This window comes from Xenopus tropicalis, chromosome 7, assembly GCF_000004195.4.
Source record: "Xenopus tropicalis strain Nigerian chromosome 7, UCB_Xtro_10.0, whole genome shotgun sequence".
NCBI lineage: Eukaryota > Metazoa > Chordata > Amphibia > Anura > Pipidae > Xenopus > Xenopus tropicalis.
Genome location: NC_030683.2, coordinates 54,992,506 through 55,011,988, shown reverse-complemented (window position 1 = coordinate 55,011,988; position 19,483 = coordinate 54,992,506). Strand labels below are relative to the sequence as shown.

The window sequence follows — 19,483 nt, the reverse complement described above, 5'->3', positions numbered from 1 at the left end:
AACCTGCGCCTTCTAAATCTGCCTGAGGTTTTGTGCATTTCCACTTCTGGAATGAGATTTAGGGCTCACAATACAAAAAAAGGAATAAAAATTGCTATTTTTCACTATATAGGAATTTATACTAGAAAAATATTTTACTTTATAGACAAAAACCCAATTGACTTGGAAAGCCTCAAATCTTTTGAACGTGCCAGTACCAGATATGTATAGTTTTATAGAGATTGCTAAACTTCTATAGATCAAACTCTATAGATCCCAACTGTAAATTTACTATTAATTACTATTTTCAAAACAAGAATACAGCAACAGAATATGGCACACAGTAGGTTTACTCCAGGAAACCATATATTGTACACATTATGCCAAATCTGAAATTGGTAACCATGTCTTTCTAGTCCTAAGTAACAAACAGCAATGCATTTCTGAACTTTTCTAAGCAGTTTCTATAAAAATGTACGAACATTCTAAAAAATCACCTCAAAGCTTCCACTTTCAACATCTTATCTCCCACATGGCATTAGGTTCCAAGAAAAAATATCCTAAATTTGAAAGACAAGGATCTACTGAACAATTTGCTATTAGATTACTAAAGTATCTGGCATTTAGAGACCACAAAATGAAGTTAGTGCATACAAATTACCCCAGAGATCACTTCAGCTACTGAAAATTCAAAATATTTACTGCATTTCATGGGGGTAAAAACAACAAAAAAATGTTGACACCCCTCCAACCTTTTATTTTTGGAAAGTACACATTTGGGTGAATTCAAAGGGGGGCACACATGTCTTTCTACTCCAAACCATGGAGTCGCATGTTTTTCCAAAATTGGTGGTTTTGATGAAATACCCAAAAATCAAGCATCTTATCTCCCACATAACATGAGGTACTAGGGATGCACTAACTTGGTTCAGGTAAGGGTGGTATGGTTGCACTACTGCACCAGTGGTTATGGATTTGGCTGTATCCATGCTCCTGGCCAAACAGAATCCAAATCCTTAAAACCATGTTCCTCTTTGTCACATAAACACGGAAGTTGAAGATTTTTCGCCATGCATGCAGCATACGGTTCTCTTTACCTCTTCTATGCTACTTTGCATATGCAAGTTAGAATTCAGATTCAGTACAGAATTCGGCCGAATCTTTCACAAAGCATTCACGGTTCGTCGAATCCCAAAATAGTGGATTCGGTGCACCCCTATTAAGTACCAAGAAAGAATATCTTAAATATGACATCCAAGGGTCTACTGAACTGTTTGGTGCCCATTGTGCATAGGATTACCAAAGTATCTGGCATTTAGAGACCCCAAAATAAAGTTAGTGCATACATATTTCATGACATATATTTCTACTACCAAAATCACTGCCTGATTATTGTGTGGTAAAAGTGGGAAATGAGATGACCCCCGAAAACCTCATATTTTTTTTTTTTTTTTTAGAAAATACACATTCTAAAATGTGTATATATGTCTTTGAATAATAATAATAAATATATGCATACATTTAGCAAACTATGCAGCGTACTGAGGCACTAAAATGAAAATAGTGCATATCAATTTTCACGTCTGACACTCTGGCTGCTGCAATATAAGCAAATGTATGTGTCATAAGACCCCCTAACAGTACGGAGACTTTACGGAGAGTTTATTGTACTAAAATCACAAGTTTTTTTTAGCGCAAAATTTGAGAAATTTAAAGAAGGAAGAAAGGCTAATAAAGAGTTAATCTCAAGCTGCAGGCATACCTTTAGTTATCTCAATAGTGCCCTTAAGTCTCCCCATATTTCTTCCGTTCATATGAGAAGCCTCATAGGGGAAAAAAACGCTGAGCTATGTAAAGAAAGTTCCCATAATGCCTCACTCCTGCACCAAGACCGGTGTACATGCTCAGTTTGTAAGACTATGAGAAAGCTTCCTGCTGATTGGCTCAGATCACACATTCCTAATGGGGAAAGGGTAGTTCTTAGCATTTTTGAGGAAGGGGGAGCAGAAGATGGGAGAGAGGAGAAAGCTGCATGTCTCTGGCACAGAAAAATAAAGAGAGACAACAAATCCTGTTTCTTTTGACAGAGAACTCAGTGCAGGGTTTCTGTGAGTGCTTATGGCTGTATTTACATAGACCTTTCTGATAAAGCTTACTTAGCTTTTACCTTTCCTTCACCTTTATATGGCTGTTCATTTCCATGAATCTTCTTCATTTTTCCCGAACAGGAATTGCTCCTTCAGCCATTTTAGAAGCATTGGCACTCATTCTTGGAAAACAATAATCTGTGTAGATTCCACTTGAAATTGGGTGAAATAGAAAACAATGATGAGATTAATTTCCCATAGAAACTGGGTGAAATAGAAAACAATTATGGGATTAACTTCCCCTTGAAAAGGACAGGCTGTCATTGACTTTTCTATTCCTTTACTGTTCTAAGCCTCCAAAGGACTCAATAGTTCTTGCCAGCTTGAACCTGGCATACTTTTTGACAAAAAATTTTATAAATCTTGAATGTTCATGGTTTAAAAAAAAAAAAAAAAATCTCCCATTTTTCGTGAAAAAAACTAAAGAATTGTATACTGCCCAAAACACATACATAAATCTTGAATAAAAACGAAACATAAGAAAAAAATTAGCTTTTCCCAGAAAAACTTAGTAAATGGGCCCCTTAGTATGTATACAAACTGGTTATTTCTCTTTAGTCATTATTGCAGCAAAATATTTTTGTGCCAAAAGTAACGTGGGTCCTGTGCCACATTTGCATTGCAATATCTGATATTACTTACTAATATCAATGTTATTTCTTGTGAGCTGCACGGTTTTTGTCACCCATTTAAGTTCATATCATATTCTGCTGTAGGGACCCCCAGGTTTGGTTTCCCTTAATTATACAGTTCAGGGTGGAGACCTAAAATTGGTCCTAAACCCTATATGTGGGAAATACTTCCTGATTCAATGTTTAAGTGATTGGTTGGTTGTCTTAGAAATGCCCACTATGTTGCAGTGTGTTTGCATATAAAAGGGGAAAGCTCACACATCCCCGTTTTGCTGCAAAAGTTCTTTTACCTCTTGCCTCTGACTTGGCAACAGGCTCTCAGATATTTTTACCTCTGGTATTGAACTATCTGCTGCTTTCATCAAGGAATTTAGGTTATCCCTAGATAACATTAAAGGGGACATATTCTGTGAAAAACAATATTGTGCTGATGAATTGTACTCATCTAAATATAATGTACTTAAAGGACAATGAAAGGTTAATATAAATTAAAGGAGAATGCAAGTCAAAATTTAAAAAGCATACTGCCCAATAGTCCTCCTATTGTTTAGTAAAAACGCCATACTTTTGGCTCACCTAATCAAATATTTACTCAGTCACACTTACTTCACATTTTCTAGAACAGGCAGCCATCTCTAAAAAGGTATTCTCCCTTCCTTTCCCTCCTTGCTTCATACTGCACATGTGTTTCATTCCCTCCCCCCCTCCCCTTTGCCAGAGAATAGGAAGGCTGCCGGGACATCAGGGACATCACTGAAATCTCTCTTCCCTTCCTGTAGGTGCCAGCGGCAGCTTTCTATTCTCTGAGCATGTGTGTAACTTGATCCTGTCTCCTGTTCTGAGTCTTGCTTTGTTTTTGTGTTGGGTTAATTTTTTCCTTCTTCTTTCCTTAGCTTGCCCTCCTAATGGCAGATTCAGTGCAAAGAAAGAAGAGGAGATTGAGCCATTCATCTCAAGCCAGATGCTGGATGTTTGGAAGCTCCCCTGCCTGGAAAAGATTCTGCAAATCTTGTTTTGGCTTGTTAGGCAATGCAGCTGTCGGTAGCTCAACTGCTGATCCAGTAGCCTCTGTGTCTAGGGAAGACTCGGCTTCTTCTTCTTCTTCGGGGGAGCAGAGATACTCGAAAGGCCCAGTCTCTGACATCTTGTCGGACTAGGAGGATGAGGAAGTTGAACCAGCAGCCTTTGATCTGGCTTTAGTAAGTCTGTTGATTAAGGCAGTGAAGATAATTCTCAGAGTTGAAAGCTCTCTGGAAGTTTAGAAGTCTACAGTTCTGCCTTCTTTCTCAAAGCAAAAGGAATATTTCCCCTCTTCACAGAGCTTGCAGAGTTAAATTCTACCGATTGGAGTAAAGCGACTAAAAAGATATCTTTTACTTCATTGGCTACAAGGTTTGTGAAGTTGTATCCCTTCAGGGAGCAGGATACTAAGAATTGGGACAATCCTCCTGCAGTAGACTCTTCAGTTATTCATGTGTCGAAGACAATGCTCCCAATTGACGATTCATCTGATCCTATGGACAGAAGAGTGGAGACGGAGCTACGGAAAGCCTATCAAGTATCTGGAGCATCTTGTAAGCCCGCAGTGGCACTGGTGTTGGTGGCAAAAGCAGTATCCTTATGGATTGATAGCGATGATAAAACTATTTCAGATGGCACGGAAACCGCTGATATTAGTGCTGGCTTAGCAGAATTGAAGATGGCGGTAGCTTTTCACCAAGGTTCTGGTCACCTTAGTAGCCGAGTTAAGGAAACAAGGCTTAGCCATCTGGCACTACCTAGACAACATTCTTCTGTCTGCCAAGTCACCGGAGATCCTTTTAGCTCACTAAGAGATAGCCATCTCTTTTCTACAGTCTCATGGCTGGCCAGTCAACTGGCTAGACAATACGGCAGAGAATGTTGTCAGGCTACCTCAGTGGAAGGTGAGCCGTTTGATAGAGGAAGTGACCGACTTCTGTAAGAGTCAGTTCCAGCAAGGCGCTTCATGTCTCTTCTCGGTCTGTTTGCAGCATCCATTCCAATGACCAGATTCCATATGCGGGAGACACAGCATTATTTCCTAGATCATTGGGACCGTTGGCCCAAGAATTGGAAACAACAGATTTGGCTGTCTCCCCAGCTCAAGACCTGTCTACAATGGTGGCGAAATCCTCTCAATCTAGCCAAAGGTTTTCCCCTTGCTCCAATAGAATGGGAGGTCCTTTTCACAGAAGTGTCCTCCAAAGGGTGAGGCACCCTTCTGGGAATGGGGTTGCTCAAGGGAGGTGGGAAACTCCTTTGCAGAGCACGCAGTCAAACATTCTGGAGCTACGGGCGGTGATTCAAGCACCAAAAGCCTTTGCACCCGACATAAAGGGGAGGCCGATAAAGCTAAAAATAGGCAATTCGGCAGCAGTGTCTTATGTATGAAAACAAGGCGGGACCAAGAGTCACACCCTGTGGAGGTTGGTTCTTCCAATATTGAGCTGGGCGGAGAAAAATCTAGACCATCTTATGGCAGTTTATGGGCTGGGAAGTCACAATCAACAGGCAGATTTTCTCAGCCAGTCGATCTTGTCGAAGCATGAGTGGAAGCTGCATCCGGGGGTGTTACGCAGGATAGTGGAAAGATGGTGGCTGCCAGAGGAGGACCTCATGGCAACGGCAGATGCATTGCTCCAGCCTTGGAAGTTTCAGCTGGCATTTTTTTTCCTGCTGATTCCTCTCCTGTTCCAAGTACTTCCAAGTACTATCCAGGAGAAGGCGGATGTAGTCTTGGTGGCTCCATACTGGCCTCGCCGCCCCTGGTTTCCACTGCTGAAGAGTCACTAGCAGATCCATTTCCCGTGCCAGTGGGGGAAGGGTTGTTAACTCAGGAGCCAGTTGCTCATCCAGATCCACAGTCACTGTCTCTGATGGCCTGGAGACTGAGCGCAAAAGGCTTATAGCCTTAAGATTGTCTCAGGTGGTGGTAGCTACATTGCTGAAAGCGAGGAAGCACTCCACCTCAAATGTTTACTATAAAGTTTGGGAGAGATTTCTGCTCTGGCAATCTGAAAGAGTGAATCCCATTTTTTCACCTCTATTGTCACAGGTTTTGGATTTCCTGCAGGAGGGTTTGAATAAAGGGTTGCAATACAAGTTCATGTAGCAGCTCTTTCGGCCATGAGAGATTAAATGGGCCGAGGATCCGCTGGTTAAGAGGTTCTTCTCAGCCTTGATCAAAATTTGTCCTCCTAAAAGAGTTCTATCTCCGGCTTAGGGACCTACCTCTAGTGCTGGAGGTCCTCTCTGAGTCCCCTTTTGAGCCTTTGCAAGAGGCAATATTGTTGATGGTCACTCTGAAAACAGTATTTTTGATGGCAGTGGTTTTGGCCGCTAGAGTCAGCCTTCTACAAGCCTTGTCTATGAAAGTCCAAGACATCTCATTTTGGCCAAATAAAGTAGTCCTGAAGACTGTAGACTCATTCTTACCCAAGGTGGTGTCTCCATTTCACCTGGCTCGAGAGGTGGTTATTCCCATGATTCCAGATATTTCGACAAAGCTCCAGAAACTGGACCCAGTCAGAATGCTAAAACATTATTTAGCAGTTACTCAGCCTTTGATAAAGACTGAAAGACTATTTGTCATTCCGGCAGGTCCTCGCAGAGGGGAATCTCCGGCAAAATCCACCATTGCTAGATGGATTGTAATCCTGATACAAAAAGCCTATAGTCTCTGGGGCAAGCAAGCACCAGCAGGGCTTAAAGCTCAATCAACAAGGGCTGTAGCCACCTTCTGGGTGGCCGAGGCAGACGTTACCGGAATCAGTGATATTTAGTACTGCAGTGTGGTTGTCTGTGTGCACTACCTTTAAGTTCTACCGTTTAAATGTGAAGAAACCTTCTCAACTTGATTTTGCTTCTGCAGTTTTGCGGTCTGTTTCTGTTGATTAAATTTATTGTTCCCTCCCTCCTGTCTTATTGCTTGGGTATATCCCATAGTATTGCTGACATGAAGTGGCCAGGAAACAGGAAATTTCCTTTCATACTTATCGTAAATTTCTTTTCCTGGCCACTCTTCATGTCAGCGAACCCGCCCTCGCTGGACTAAATTATAAGACAGGTAGGTGAAGGGGTTGTGGTCTATTTATTGATTTAGTGGGGGAGGGACAGAGCTAACCGGGGTATGAGGGTGGGGTAAATACCCATAGTATTGCTGGCATGAATGCCAGGCCAGGAAAAGAAATTTACGGTAAGCATGAAAGGAAATTTCCTGTTTTTCTGGTAGCCAAACCTAGTTTGCATAAAAAACATTGGGGCACTTGGGGCAGATTGCACAAAAACCACTGGAACACTCTAATGCCAGTGTAATAAAGCCCCTAAATTGTGATTAAGTTTGGACAGTTCAATCTATTCTCATGTCTTAAATTATTTTTTGTTTTGTGCCTAAATTGAGTAAAATCTTAGCCCTTGCTTGCATAAAAACACTTTGACCCTCTTATGTCAGAGTAAGAAGTTTGAAAAAACTGTAGGGGTCATTACCATCGCTAGTGGAGCCTGCTACATTGACCACAGTCAGTCAAAAAAATGGGAAACAAAGGCTATACCTGCAAGTAGGTATTGTAGGAGGAAAGCAGCATATTTCATTTAGTCAAATAAGCCTCATGTGAGGCAAGGTATTAGTGACCCATATGTGTCAGAATTCAAAGACTGTCAAATTACATGCACTTTTAGTCAAATATTTAGAGCAGGGGCTCTTGTGGAAGCAGATATTAACTTGTATTCACCAATAAAAATAGGGTTTTTCTCTGGTTATTGTTTAGTTTATGGGCACAAGTAGAAACTTTTGGTCAAATACTAGGGGCAAAAATTTGCTCTTTTGTTTGTTCCCTGGCACAAGTTGTAGATCCCAGCAAAGGAAACAAAATGTTATCTTAAATATTAGGCACCGAGGCGGCACATATAAGGCCGCTTTAAAATAAAAAAAAAAAGCTTCTTTTATACATCGGCACTACCAGGATCCGTTAAAAAGATGTAGAAAGGAGGTCCGTCGTGCCCCATACACACAATCACTAGCAGCTTGAGGCTATGCGACAGTCGCATGATCGGCTAAAGCCTACGTGCAACACTCCGTATTTACTCGTCACTGCCCAGGCGGCTGCGTGCAGCGTAGGTGCGATCATATACTCGGTTGTCGCGACGTCACAGTCTCGTCTAGCGAGACTATGACTGTGACGGAAATTTAGGAGAATAGGCCATCAGGACCCAAAGAGCTGGGTATTAAACAGCGATGCGGGACATTTAAACAGAAAACTAGGACTGCGGCTGTGATATGAAAGCGGGAGGTATGTGTGTGATGCTTGTTGGGCTGCAAATTACTTCTCACTGTATGAATGGTAGCTGCGATATAGCCTGGCATTGCAGAGGTTTTCTCGTTAGAGATTAACTAGTACGTTGCCTACTTTTTGCCTGACATGAGGATGGAAATAAGTCTAGCAGCTAGTCCAGTTCTAGTCATAATCTTGGAACTGTGTGTTATAACCCTACCAGACTAAATAGATCATATGAGAGTCTCCTATACGCCGCCCGGAAAAACCCTGTAAAGGTTTTCTATAAGGCTAGTGTAAATGTTTTAAATACGCCAGCGTAAAAAACAGCATTTGACGCTTGTCGCAAGAATAAAATCATTCTTTACTCCAAAACAGTAATCAGAACTTTATCTAGAAGAGTACTGAATTAGATTATCCCAATGTTCATTTTACTGATCAGTCTGACCTGTGTGCTCAGTGCAGGTATGAGACCTGTTATCCAGAATGCTCGGGACCAAGGGTATTCCGGAAAGGGGATCTTTCTGTAATTTGGATCTCCATACCTTAAGTCTACTAAAAAATCAATAAAACATTTATCAAACCCAATAGTATTGTTTTGCCTCTATTAAGGATTAATTATATCTTGGTTGGGATCAGTTACAAAGTACTGTTTTATTATTACAGAGAAAAAGGAAATCAATGTTAAAAATCTGAATTATTTGATTAAAATGGATTTTATCGGAGACAGACTTTCCTTAATTCGGAGCTTTCTGAATGACGGGTTTCCGGATAACGGATCCCATACCTGTATTAAAAGCAAAAGAAATGAAAAGTTATGACCCATGTTTCCCCCTCCTTCAAGCCACTAGCTAGCTAACAGAGATATGTAAAGGAGTAAGTTGTGTTGTGGCTATAATGTTAGATATCCATTCACTCCAACCTTTATAGTTTACATTTTTGGCTAACTCTCCATACTGAAAACATTTTTTATTTTGCACAGCCAATTTATTTACCCTGTTTTATTTTTAACCCAATCTTTTCCTTTAAGGGTAAAATTCTGACTCTTAAATATGATGCTCACCTTTATATTAACTTCTACATTAGTGAGAAGGTCAGAAATATTTGAACCCAACCCTTACTGCTACCTCCCAACCCATTCTGAAGTCATCTTTTACTTTGTGACAACCTACTGACAACCCACCGGTGATTGCATCAGCATCATGACAGGGAGGCAATCAAAGCTGCACATATGACTGTTCAAACTGTAAGCTTGAAGGAAATTAATAATAACATTTGCAGACCCTTTGGAATAGCTGATCAATCGTATACCTTCAAAGGGTCAACCAGTGTTTTTGCCACCTTCTGCCTTGATTAATACAATACATTTTTGGCCCTAGCTGCTGCAGCTTGGTTTTGCTTTTAGAGGAACTTTTATATTATATTATTATACAGATTCACGAAACTGTAGTTTCACAAGCTATTTGTGTTGCTCAATTTATTTGAGTTCCTCTCCCTAAGATTTGTTTTGCCTGTCTGCAACCCACACAGTCATGCTGCAAGTCTCTAATTGGGTAAATCTAACATGAGTGAGTAATAAGCAATGCACTATTAAGGTTGATCCCAACACTATCTCCAAGAAGTGTGTATATTGTCCCTGTGTTTGTGTTGGTTTTCTTTGGTTTCTCCTGTTTTGATCCCATATTCCGAAAACATTGAAGAAGGTTTGGGCTTTTATACACCAGCATTCTTTCATGCATTCCACCGCAGAGAAATACAGAAAGAAACACTTCTTCTTTCAGAGCACTCTGTACTTGCCCTGGCAAGCACTGAACGCAACTTGATGCGTTCCACCCGCAGTAAAATTGGTCCTAGCGTGTTTTGAATGTTTCTGTTCATATAGTATAGGCTCCACTGTGGCAAGTGCTAATTTGAAATATATAATCTCTGTACGCTGCTGCTGTTATATTAATAACAATAAACAGCATAGGGGTTTTTTATTTTTCCTTCTTATTCAAGGATTTCTCTAACTTCGGTTAAGGTAAGAAGTTGTCAGCTGTTGTATTAACATTAGTTCATAAGAGTTGCCTCATGCTACCCAGAGGACAATTAAAAGCTGATTTTTGTGTCTGTACCCGTAGCCATTGTGTCAGGCTGGGTGCAGGCACACTAAGGGGGCTTCGACGCAAAAAGATTTCTTCGGAATTTGCCAGAATTTGGGTCCGTCACCATGTTGTATTCTCTTGATTTTAACAGGTTCTCCTCAGATTCAAGGGTGTGAGTGGGAAGTAGGTTTTCAGTAGGGATGCACTGAATCCCGGTGTTTCGGTTTCGGCTGGATCTGCAGTTCCGGACGAATTTAATCGGAATCCTAATTAGCATAAATTTGCATATGCTAATTAGAATTCAGAAAGGGTTAAATGGGCAGTGAAAAAAAATTCACTGCCTTCCAATCCTAATCAGCATATGCTAATAAGCATTCGGATTTGGTTCGGGATTTGGCCGAATCCTGCTGGGTGGGTTTGGAGGTTCGGCCTGAACCCAAAAAAGTGGGTTCGGTGCATCCCTAGTTTTCAGAGACCGATTGGGGTGCATTTGCGCATGCGCAGACAGCCTTGTGATGCTCTACATATGGTTGCAACCTGGCCAGTATTTTATCAGGTTGGCCAGTAAAAATGATGATTAATGGTAATGTTATTAATAGGTAAATAGCTAAAAGTATAGGAAGGCTAGTATTTTTTTACCAGAAAAAGTGGCAACCCAAGCGCCACACCATCTCCTGAAACTTGGTGCCCCAAGATGACAGCTGTACAAATTTTGCACCATTTTCAGGAAGAAAGCAATCAATGTGAATAATCTCAGGCCGAGAATTCGCTCCTACACTTTAAACAGCTGATTGTTGTACCTGCACATGGAGCTCTTGAGTCAGAGCAAGTGCAGGCACACAGTGTAATTCGACGTGAAATACAAAAGCAGTTTTGCGTCGAATTCTGCTTAGTGTGCCTGCACCCGGCCTGCACCCTGAACCCTGACATGGCTACGGGTAGAGAGACAACAATCGGCTGTTAATTGTTCCCTGGGTAGCATGTGGCATAATCCAAGACTAATAGCATATAGTAGTGTCCTCTTGAAGATTTTACCAATGACCCAATTAAATCAATTAACTGTTCTGTCAATATAAACCTCATTCACTCCGGAAATGTGTTCTGTCTTAATGTGGGCAACAATAACATAAATGTATGTTATTTGATCGTTTTTTAAAGGGGTGGTTCACCTTCACATACATGAAGCTATTTTAGCACATTAGGTCATTTTAATAAAATATGTATCTCTTTAAGAAAATGTCCACAGGGCAGGAGTAAGTGGAGGCACCAGGGGAGGGAGTCGTCAACCCCTTTCTGCACAAGCCTGTGTCAGCGTGTTGAAGCTCTGTAACGCTGAGTATTTTAGTCCCTCCTTCAAATGATGCAGAAAAAGAAAAACTGTTTTGCAGCTGCAAAAAAAACCAGATACAAATGGTATATATTTATACTTTTTGATGTAACAGATTAGAGGAGATATTAGGAGTTTTTGTGTTGTGTGGGGCTCTTTAACAAAGTTTGGTTCAGAAGCTGGAGTTCTCCTTTAAACAAACAGAGAGAGCTTCTAGGGCTGCTTACTTGGGTATGGTAAAGCATTCTACAGAATAAATATAGCGTTCTAGCTTGCACTATTGTGGCTAATTTGTTGGGAATAAACTGCTTCAGTAGCTTTCCTTCTCCTTTTAAAGTTGGAGTTGGAGTTGGTTTATCTGGAGAACATGCACTTTTAAAAGGCTGTGATTACCTTTTACAAATACATTACAGGACATAGCAGAAGATCTTTTTTCACATACAAAAGAATAAAGTACAAGAGACCACGCCTTTAGACTTGATAAAAGAATTTTTACCTAAAGCAACAAAGATGGTTCTTCACAGGGCAGGTAGGCTGTAGAACAGGCCTTTTTAGCACCAAGGCCCGGTAGGAGGCAAAAATTTTTTCCACGGAGCGGGGGGAGAGGCGCAAACTTCAGGCGCGTTATACATGCGAAGCGCTGGGGGGGGGGGGTTCGGGGTGCGAACTGCAGGCGCGTTATACATGCGACGGGCTTGATCGTTCCTTTATGCGCACATTCATTAGCTCGTTTAGGTGTGCGTCGTGTGGTTTTTGTGCGCTGCGGGAACTGATGCGGCCCACTGCTTTAGAGAGAGAGATATTTTTGGATATTTCTTGGATCAGGCATAATATCCCTAGCTGAAATAATCTCAAGGGCTACAGTTAGATTTAGTATGTTTCTGTGTGGGTATATCTATGCATCTGTGTGCCAGATATTTTAAGACTTACTAGTGTGACATGCTGCACCTCTTCACTCATTTAGTTGCTTAACCAGGGAGCGACTGGACACTCAGATAGCAGCTGGATCTATATTTACTTTAACACAGAAGGGCTCTGGCACACGGGGAGATTAGTCGCCCGCGACAAATCTCCCTGTTTGCCGGTGACTAATCTCCCCGAAATGCCATCCCACTGGCGAATATGTAAATCGCCGGTGGGATGGCATACGCGGTGGCGCGATTTCAGTGGAATCGCGGAAGTTTCCTCTCAAGGCCGCTGCGTATGCCATCCCACCACCGATTTACATATTCGCCGGTGGGATGGCATTTCGGGGAGATTAGTCGCCCGCAAACAGGGAGATTTGTCGTGAGCGACTAATCTCCCCATGTGCCAGAGCCGGAAAGTGTGTGAATGCTTTGTTTTTTGTGATACTGCAATCTTCTCAGATTATATTCATTGCAAGCACTGAACTTTTCATCACAAATCTAAGCATGCCTCTGGTGACCCCATCATTGGCCACTTTATTTTGTCCCCCCATCATTGTCCCCCTTCCCAGTTCAGTAGAACTATCCAGTAGAAATTGTTGGATGTGGTCAGATCAATTAAATGCATCCTACAAGTTGAATGTACTTGCACATGTCTAAAAATAATGGAACTGAATCTGATCTGTAGACTATAGGGTTGCCACCTGGCTGGTAAAAATTAAGCTTGATGCCAATGTTATTAATAGGGAAATGCTAAAAATACAGGAAGGCCGGGTGGCAACCCTAGTAGACTACATGACAGATTTGTCTTCCAACGCAACACAACTGCAGGGAGTGAATGCAACATACTGCGTTTTCATAAGATAAAGTCTGATTTTTTTCGCAATTAAATATTGAATTTGATTAATGAAGATCGTAATTTATGGTCCTGTTTATGCACTAAAGCAATTTTTACACAGTTTTTACTCTTTAAAATGGTTTGCATTATTTATACTAGGGAGTGTATTTGTGTTCTGAGAACACAAATCTTGCTGTTACCAAAATATTGGATTCTGTTGGATTCTAGTTATCAATATAGAACAAGCCCTCTGTCTGTGGGTACACTGGGCACAACAATTGCTCTACCCCCCACAGAGGCAGCCATGTCACATACATACATGTATATTCTTGACTTGTAAATCATAATCATTGTATGACATTACATGAAGGTATCAAACTGTCTATTAAGACCATTTAGGCTAAAGGCCCCCATACGCGGGCCGATAGAAGCTGCCGATATCGGTCCCTTGGATCGGCTCGGCAGCTTATCTGCCCGTGTAGGGGCAGAAACGAGCAGGCTGGCCGACCGATATCTGGCCTGAAATTGGCCAGATATCGATCGCTAGGTTAAAAGATTCAGTCAGATCGGGGGCCGCATCGGCTCGTTGATGCGGTCCCTGAACCGACTGCCCCATTGCCGCCTACATAATCCGGTCGTTTGAGCTTAACTTTAAGCTCCCCGATATTGCCCGCCCGTAGGTGGGTATATCGAGGGAAGATCCGCTCGCTTGGCGATCTCGCCAAGCGAGCGGATCTTACCGTGTATGGGGACCTTAAGAGACTTGTATATCAAAATTGAAATTTTTGCCTAAGCCAGCTCTTGTTGATTTCTACATGAACTCACAAGCTTTTACATAGCAATGTTTTTTTTTTTAAGTTTTTGCTCTAAATAAATATCGAACATTTAAGTTTTGAAAACCCTAATTTAAATTCATGAGCTTTAACGTAAAAAAATTAGAATCACAGCAAACATTGTAATTTGAATGTTCATAAATCATCCTGTTAGTGTGCCCAACCTATAAAACTGCCGGATCTGATATTTTTTAAGCAAAAGAATGCTGCAACTCTTTTTTTGCCATACTGATAGAATGTGGTGTCAATTTTAAAAGTGTATATATTGATAACTTTTTTGGTGATGATAAAAACACTCAGGGTTGTCTTTTTACTTTTAATTTAAAGTCATTTTAAACCCTTGCATCACCAGATATTCCAGTTTGTCAAGCTCTGAAAATATTAAATACTGCTTGAGAAAGTTTTACTGAGTTCCACCCTGAAGCAAGCACTACATCAGCAATAGTTGCTCAATTCACAGTTCCAGCACAGATCCACCTTTAGCACACCAGGAAAAATCTGGTCGAGGAAACACAGCTATGCTTACCTCAGTTTTTTTTTTCTTTTAAATCTCTGAAATAACTTTGATGGAATTGATTTTAGAGCATGTTTTTCAGATGTAAGCATAGTTCTGGTATCGATACAGTAAACTATGGCTGATAAGTGATTTGGAGCCCTTGTAATGCCATTGCTTATCTAAGCAAATGTGCATTGTTTCTGTAGTTTCATGACTTAAAATCGGCAAGCTAGATAAGTCATTACGTTATACAGTAAGAGTTCAGCAAGCGTGGACTTACAAGGTGTGTTCACCTTTGCCTGTAGGGAATCGATTATCTGTTGAAACTTTCTACCATTACTCTCGCTTCTGCAAAAAAATTGTTCCTTTTCTTGCTACAAAGGATGACCTTTCGTGTAAGTAGTTTTTACTTTATTTAAAATTTTTTTAACACTGGCAATTTCATTAACTCATATGGATGAATTGTAGCTTAATGAATAGTAGCCATGACAAGTAGCTGCTACTAGTAGCAGGGTGAAGGGTGAAGACACGCAGCTACTTTTCATGGCTTCAAAAATAGACAATACTGATCATTTACTGATAGTTGTCTCCACGTGTGTTTTAGCAGAGCCAATTCTCAGTATTTTATATGGCAGGATATATTCTGGCGTTTAGTAGCCGTGACAAGTAACTGCTACTAAGTAGCTCTGTGTGTCTTCACCCTTATCCTGTATGTTATTTCAACTTCACCAGATCTCACTCATCCATTTCTTCGTGCCGCCGCGTGTGCCATCCCACCGGCGACTTACATTGTCGCCGGTGGGATGGCAGGTGAAGGCAACTCGGGGAGATTAGTCGCCCGCGAACAGGGAGTTTTGTCGCGGGTGACTAATCTCCCCGTGTGCCAGAGCCCTTAAGGGTGCTATTAATAGCAGCTACTTCTCAAAGCTACAAAAATAGACAATACTGATAATTGTCTCTACGTGTGTTTTAGCAGAGGCAATTCTCAGTATTGTCTGTGGCAAGGTATTGTCGGTGTGTCTTCGTCCTAAAGAAATTCATACAAATCTCTACTAGAAGGCTATGGTCTTTCTGAAAATCTTCATTTCATGTTTTATTTTCTTGTTTTTTGCTCCCCTTCCACCCCAAAAATTATACATTGTTACCCCCCCCCCAAAGTCCTTCAGTTGTGGGAGTTAAAATTAATTTGGGTGCAAATTATAGAGATTTGGAAAACTGGGCTGCTGCTGAATACATGAGTTGATGTGTGGGTGGATTACTGCGGTGGACAGATTAGGTCATAGCGATGAAGGTTTATTATTGATCTACTTAAAAGAAATATTTACTATTAGTCTTTTTGCTAAGTCCCACAGGAGAAAAGCTTTATAACAATGTAATCATTATTATTTGCTTGTGGCAGTGACACAGTAGTTCCTTGTTTTCCATGTCTGTAGTATTTATATATGCTTTAATTAAATTATCTGTGTCTTGATTTTTTTTTATTTTTTTGAAGGAGAACTAAACCCTAGCCCCCCCTCCACTGCCGCCACTCCCGCAGCATCTATTCTTTTCAGAAGTCTCCCTGTGTGATGACTAGGGAGGCCCACTTTTTTGGGTTTAGCCGAACCCACCCTGACGGAAAGGCTAATTCACTTGGGGGTCCCAAAATGTTAGGAACCTCCAAGTGACTTAAATCACTTACCTTGTACCCCGGGCTGGTGCCCCTGTTAGGAGAAAACAGCACCAGCCCGGGGTACCTGCAGTGCTTCCTCCTTCCTGTTTTGTGCTCTTGCACATTCGCAGTAGAGTGAAAAGCCAAACTTTAACAAAAAAAGTCTGCTTTTCACTCTACTGCGCATGTGCCGGCCCAGGGATTTCGCCAGCAGAAGAGAGAGGAAGGAGGAAGCGCTCGCTGCAGGTACCCCGGGCTGGTGCTGTTTTCTCCTAACAGGGGCACCAGCCTGGGGTACAAGGTAAGCAATTTAAGTCACTTGTGGGTGCCTAACATTTTGGCACCCCCAATTGACTTAGCCTTTCCTTCTCCTTTAATAAAAAAAAGTAAAGTGCGATTAAAAACGACTCCATAAAATTGACAAAATGTCTTTAAAAGCAACTTGGATTAACAAAGCCAATGCTGTTTGCCACCCCTTCCCAGTAGAGGCATATGATCCTTAATCATGTGCTGAAATTTTGGTAACTACAGGTTGTTCTGCTTTTTGTGTTAAGTGCTGACTTGATGGTACAGTGGTGTTTATTCATTTTGTCTCTGTGGTTAGCAGAGGCCTAACCCACATAAGCCAGTCTAAGAACTAGCAAACAAATCAAATACAATTCAGTTTTAAAACAAAATTGTCTCAACAAGGCAAGAGTAAAAAAAAAAAAAAAGAGAGAGAATTAAATCAATGCAAATATATAGCAAACAGTAAACAAGTATATATTATCATTATAAAATTAAATAAAGGGTGATAAAATCAAGGTGAAATTTTTGAAGTTCATTTTGAGGCAAAATAAACTTTTCTCCTAACTCAGTTCATTTTTCCCATAGACATCAGTAGAGTTTTCATTTGTCTCTGTTGGACTATATTGAACTGAACAAGGAGATATATTTTTCTCATCTTATTTAATCTGGCCCAAAGTGTGAAAACTGTGCCTTTTTAACTTTTAGTAAGCTATTTCTACATAAATTTCTCTCACTACAAGTCATTTTATTAAAAAACTGAAATATTAATAGGAGAGTGTCTGAGTATAATTGTCTCCTCCTGAGGTATATTAGAGAGCCTTCTGATGGGGTTTTCAACTTCCTCTTGATCAGGCTAGTTAGGCAGGTTTTCATTTAAGCAAAAACTCTGTAGACATAAATTGTTGAAAGTAACAAAAAGTTACATTACAATAAAAGGTTAGCCTCGTAAAGTCATAGTTTTTGGCTGCTGGGTGAGTGACCCCTATTTAAAATCTGGAAAAAGGCAGAAGACATAAGTCTTCAAATAATGAAAACATGATGAAATATAAAAAATGAAGACCAGTCAAGAAGAAACATATTAAGTTACCTTAGTTATCTACGTTGATCTTGGTTGAAGATATAATCGTAATGTGCAAGAAAGGTTTGTGGATTTGTGGATTATCCTGACTCTATGATGGTATTATGGTTTAAAGCATAGTACAAGTATGTGAGCTATTATCCAGAAAACTTAAATCCATTAAACTATATTGCATTACCATGCTGCTTAAAATTATGGAAAATGATGAGAGCAAGCATTCCAGATATTAGATCTCATACCTGTAGTACAGAATTACAATTAATAAGTGAAACTGTTTTATGACTGTTTTATGAATTAAAATGTCAAAATTTTGACACAGGTTTCTTCCAAAACAATGGCAAACAGCCAGCTCTGCATTCGACGGTGGACTACAAAGCATGTAGCTAAATGGCTGAGAGAGGAAGGCTTCTGTGACTATGTGGACATGCTATGCAATCATCACCGTCTGGATGGTACAGCTTTGTTAGCTCTTACAGAATATGACCTGAGATCACCCCCACTAGAAATTAAGGTATTAGGGGACATTAAACGTTTAATGTTGTCAATACGCAAATTGCAAAAACAACATGCTGGTGTTTTGGAGGAACTGGGTCTGAACACTGAGTCTCAAACAGGCTCACTCAGTATCAGCGCCACACCAAACTCAGACTGGCTGTGCAATGGAGAACTTTCTCAGGAGTATAATGGACATGTAAGAGACTCTGGCATGGATCAGCATCAGTATTCCAATGGGAAGCACAAAAATCCAGCAAAAAGGCTTGATCCTGAGTATTGGAAGACCGCAATCAGCTGTGTTTATGTCTTCATAGTGTTTGGGTTTACCTCTTTTGTGATGGTTATAGTCCATGAACGTGTTCCTGACATGCAGACATATCCACCATTGCCAGACATCTTTCTAGACAGGTGAGTTACAGTACAAACATGATTCTGACTTTGCAATTTGGAACTTATATCTGGAAAGATTGTAGAATTATATTAAACCGATTATCATTTTATAAATGTACTTAAAACAAAATTCTGGAATAATCACTTCATGCTAAAATGTTGCTTACTTTCTATTTTATTATAAATACCTAAAAATAAAACAAAAAATCTCATAATATAGAGAAATATATCAAAAGCATATTCAGGTAAATACAACTCATTTAGAAAGACCCAATATCTATGAAATATGTATAGTTTTATGATTTGTAAAAAAAAAAAAAAAAAACAGCAGAAATAAGGCTTACTTTGGATTAAAAGCCCAAACATGCCACTAGTAGTAAGCTAGAATGTACACATTCTGTTGAATTTAATTTTTATATCTGTTTGCTTCAAACTGCCAAACTGGAAAGCTCAAACTCAACTTAAAGTTTACTTTTTCACATCTGCCCCATTTCCTTAAGTTAAGATAAAACATTATAATTATGACTACCTGGTGTCTTCTGAAAGGTTTCACAATAGAAAGATGATCAGCGCCGGCAAGCGTGGCAGAAACAGGGTCTTCTATGCTCGCCTCCTGTGCTCCTGTCATAGCACAGCAAAACTGTAATGCCTAAGCAAATAAAATGGAGGAATCCAAGGAGCAGAATAGAGGCAACTAGGTATTTGTTTGCACTTTTATATGGTTTTTTTTCTACATGTTTTGTGGTGCTTCCGTGGTAGTTCCAGAGCCTAGAGGACTTGAACTGAACTGGACTATGTATACTTTATTATGGTTTAGGCTCCAGTGTAACAGGCCCTGGAGCAGTAACCCTCTTTGTTAAAAGTTTTGGTAAGTTGATCCTAGAAATAATATATATTTTTAAGTACTGTATACAGATAATTACAAATGGGTATAAGTGTATTTCTGCTCTAAGTACCAAACTGCAAAACTTTGCTAAAGTTTTTATTAAATTTAGGATTATTATCTTAAAACTTTTTTTACAGCATCATATGTGCCCTGTGTTTTACAG

The 19,483-nt window shown here is 40.3% G+C and overlaps 1 protein-coding gene across 2 annotated transcripts in view; it reads left to right on the top strand.

The window, feature by feature from the left end:
- Positions 1–8,029: 8,029 nt before the first annotated feature.
- samd8 (sterile alpha motif domain containing 8) overlaps positions 8,030–19,483 on the top strand; it is a 32,404-nt gene continuing 20,950 nt past the window's right edge. The window contains 2 exon segments of one of the 2 annotated variants that reach the window (NM_001016197.2): positions 8,030–8,067; positions 17,869–18,452. In NM_001016197.2, the coding sequence (NP_001016197.1) occupies positions 17,884–18,452 (569 nt within the window). In that variant the 5' untranslated portion in view covers positions 8,030–8,067; positions 17,869–17,883. 2 annotated transcript variants of the gene reach the window in all.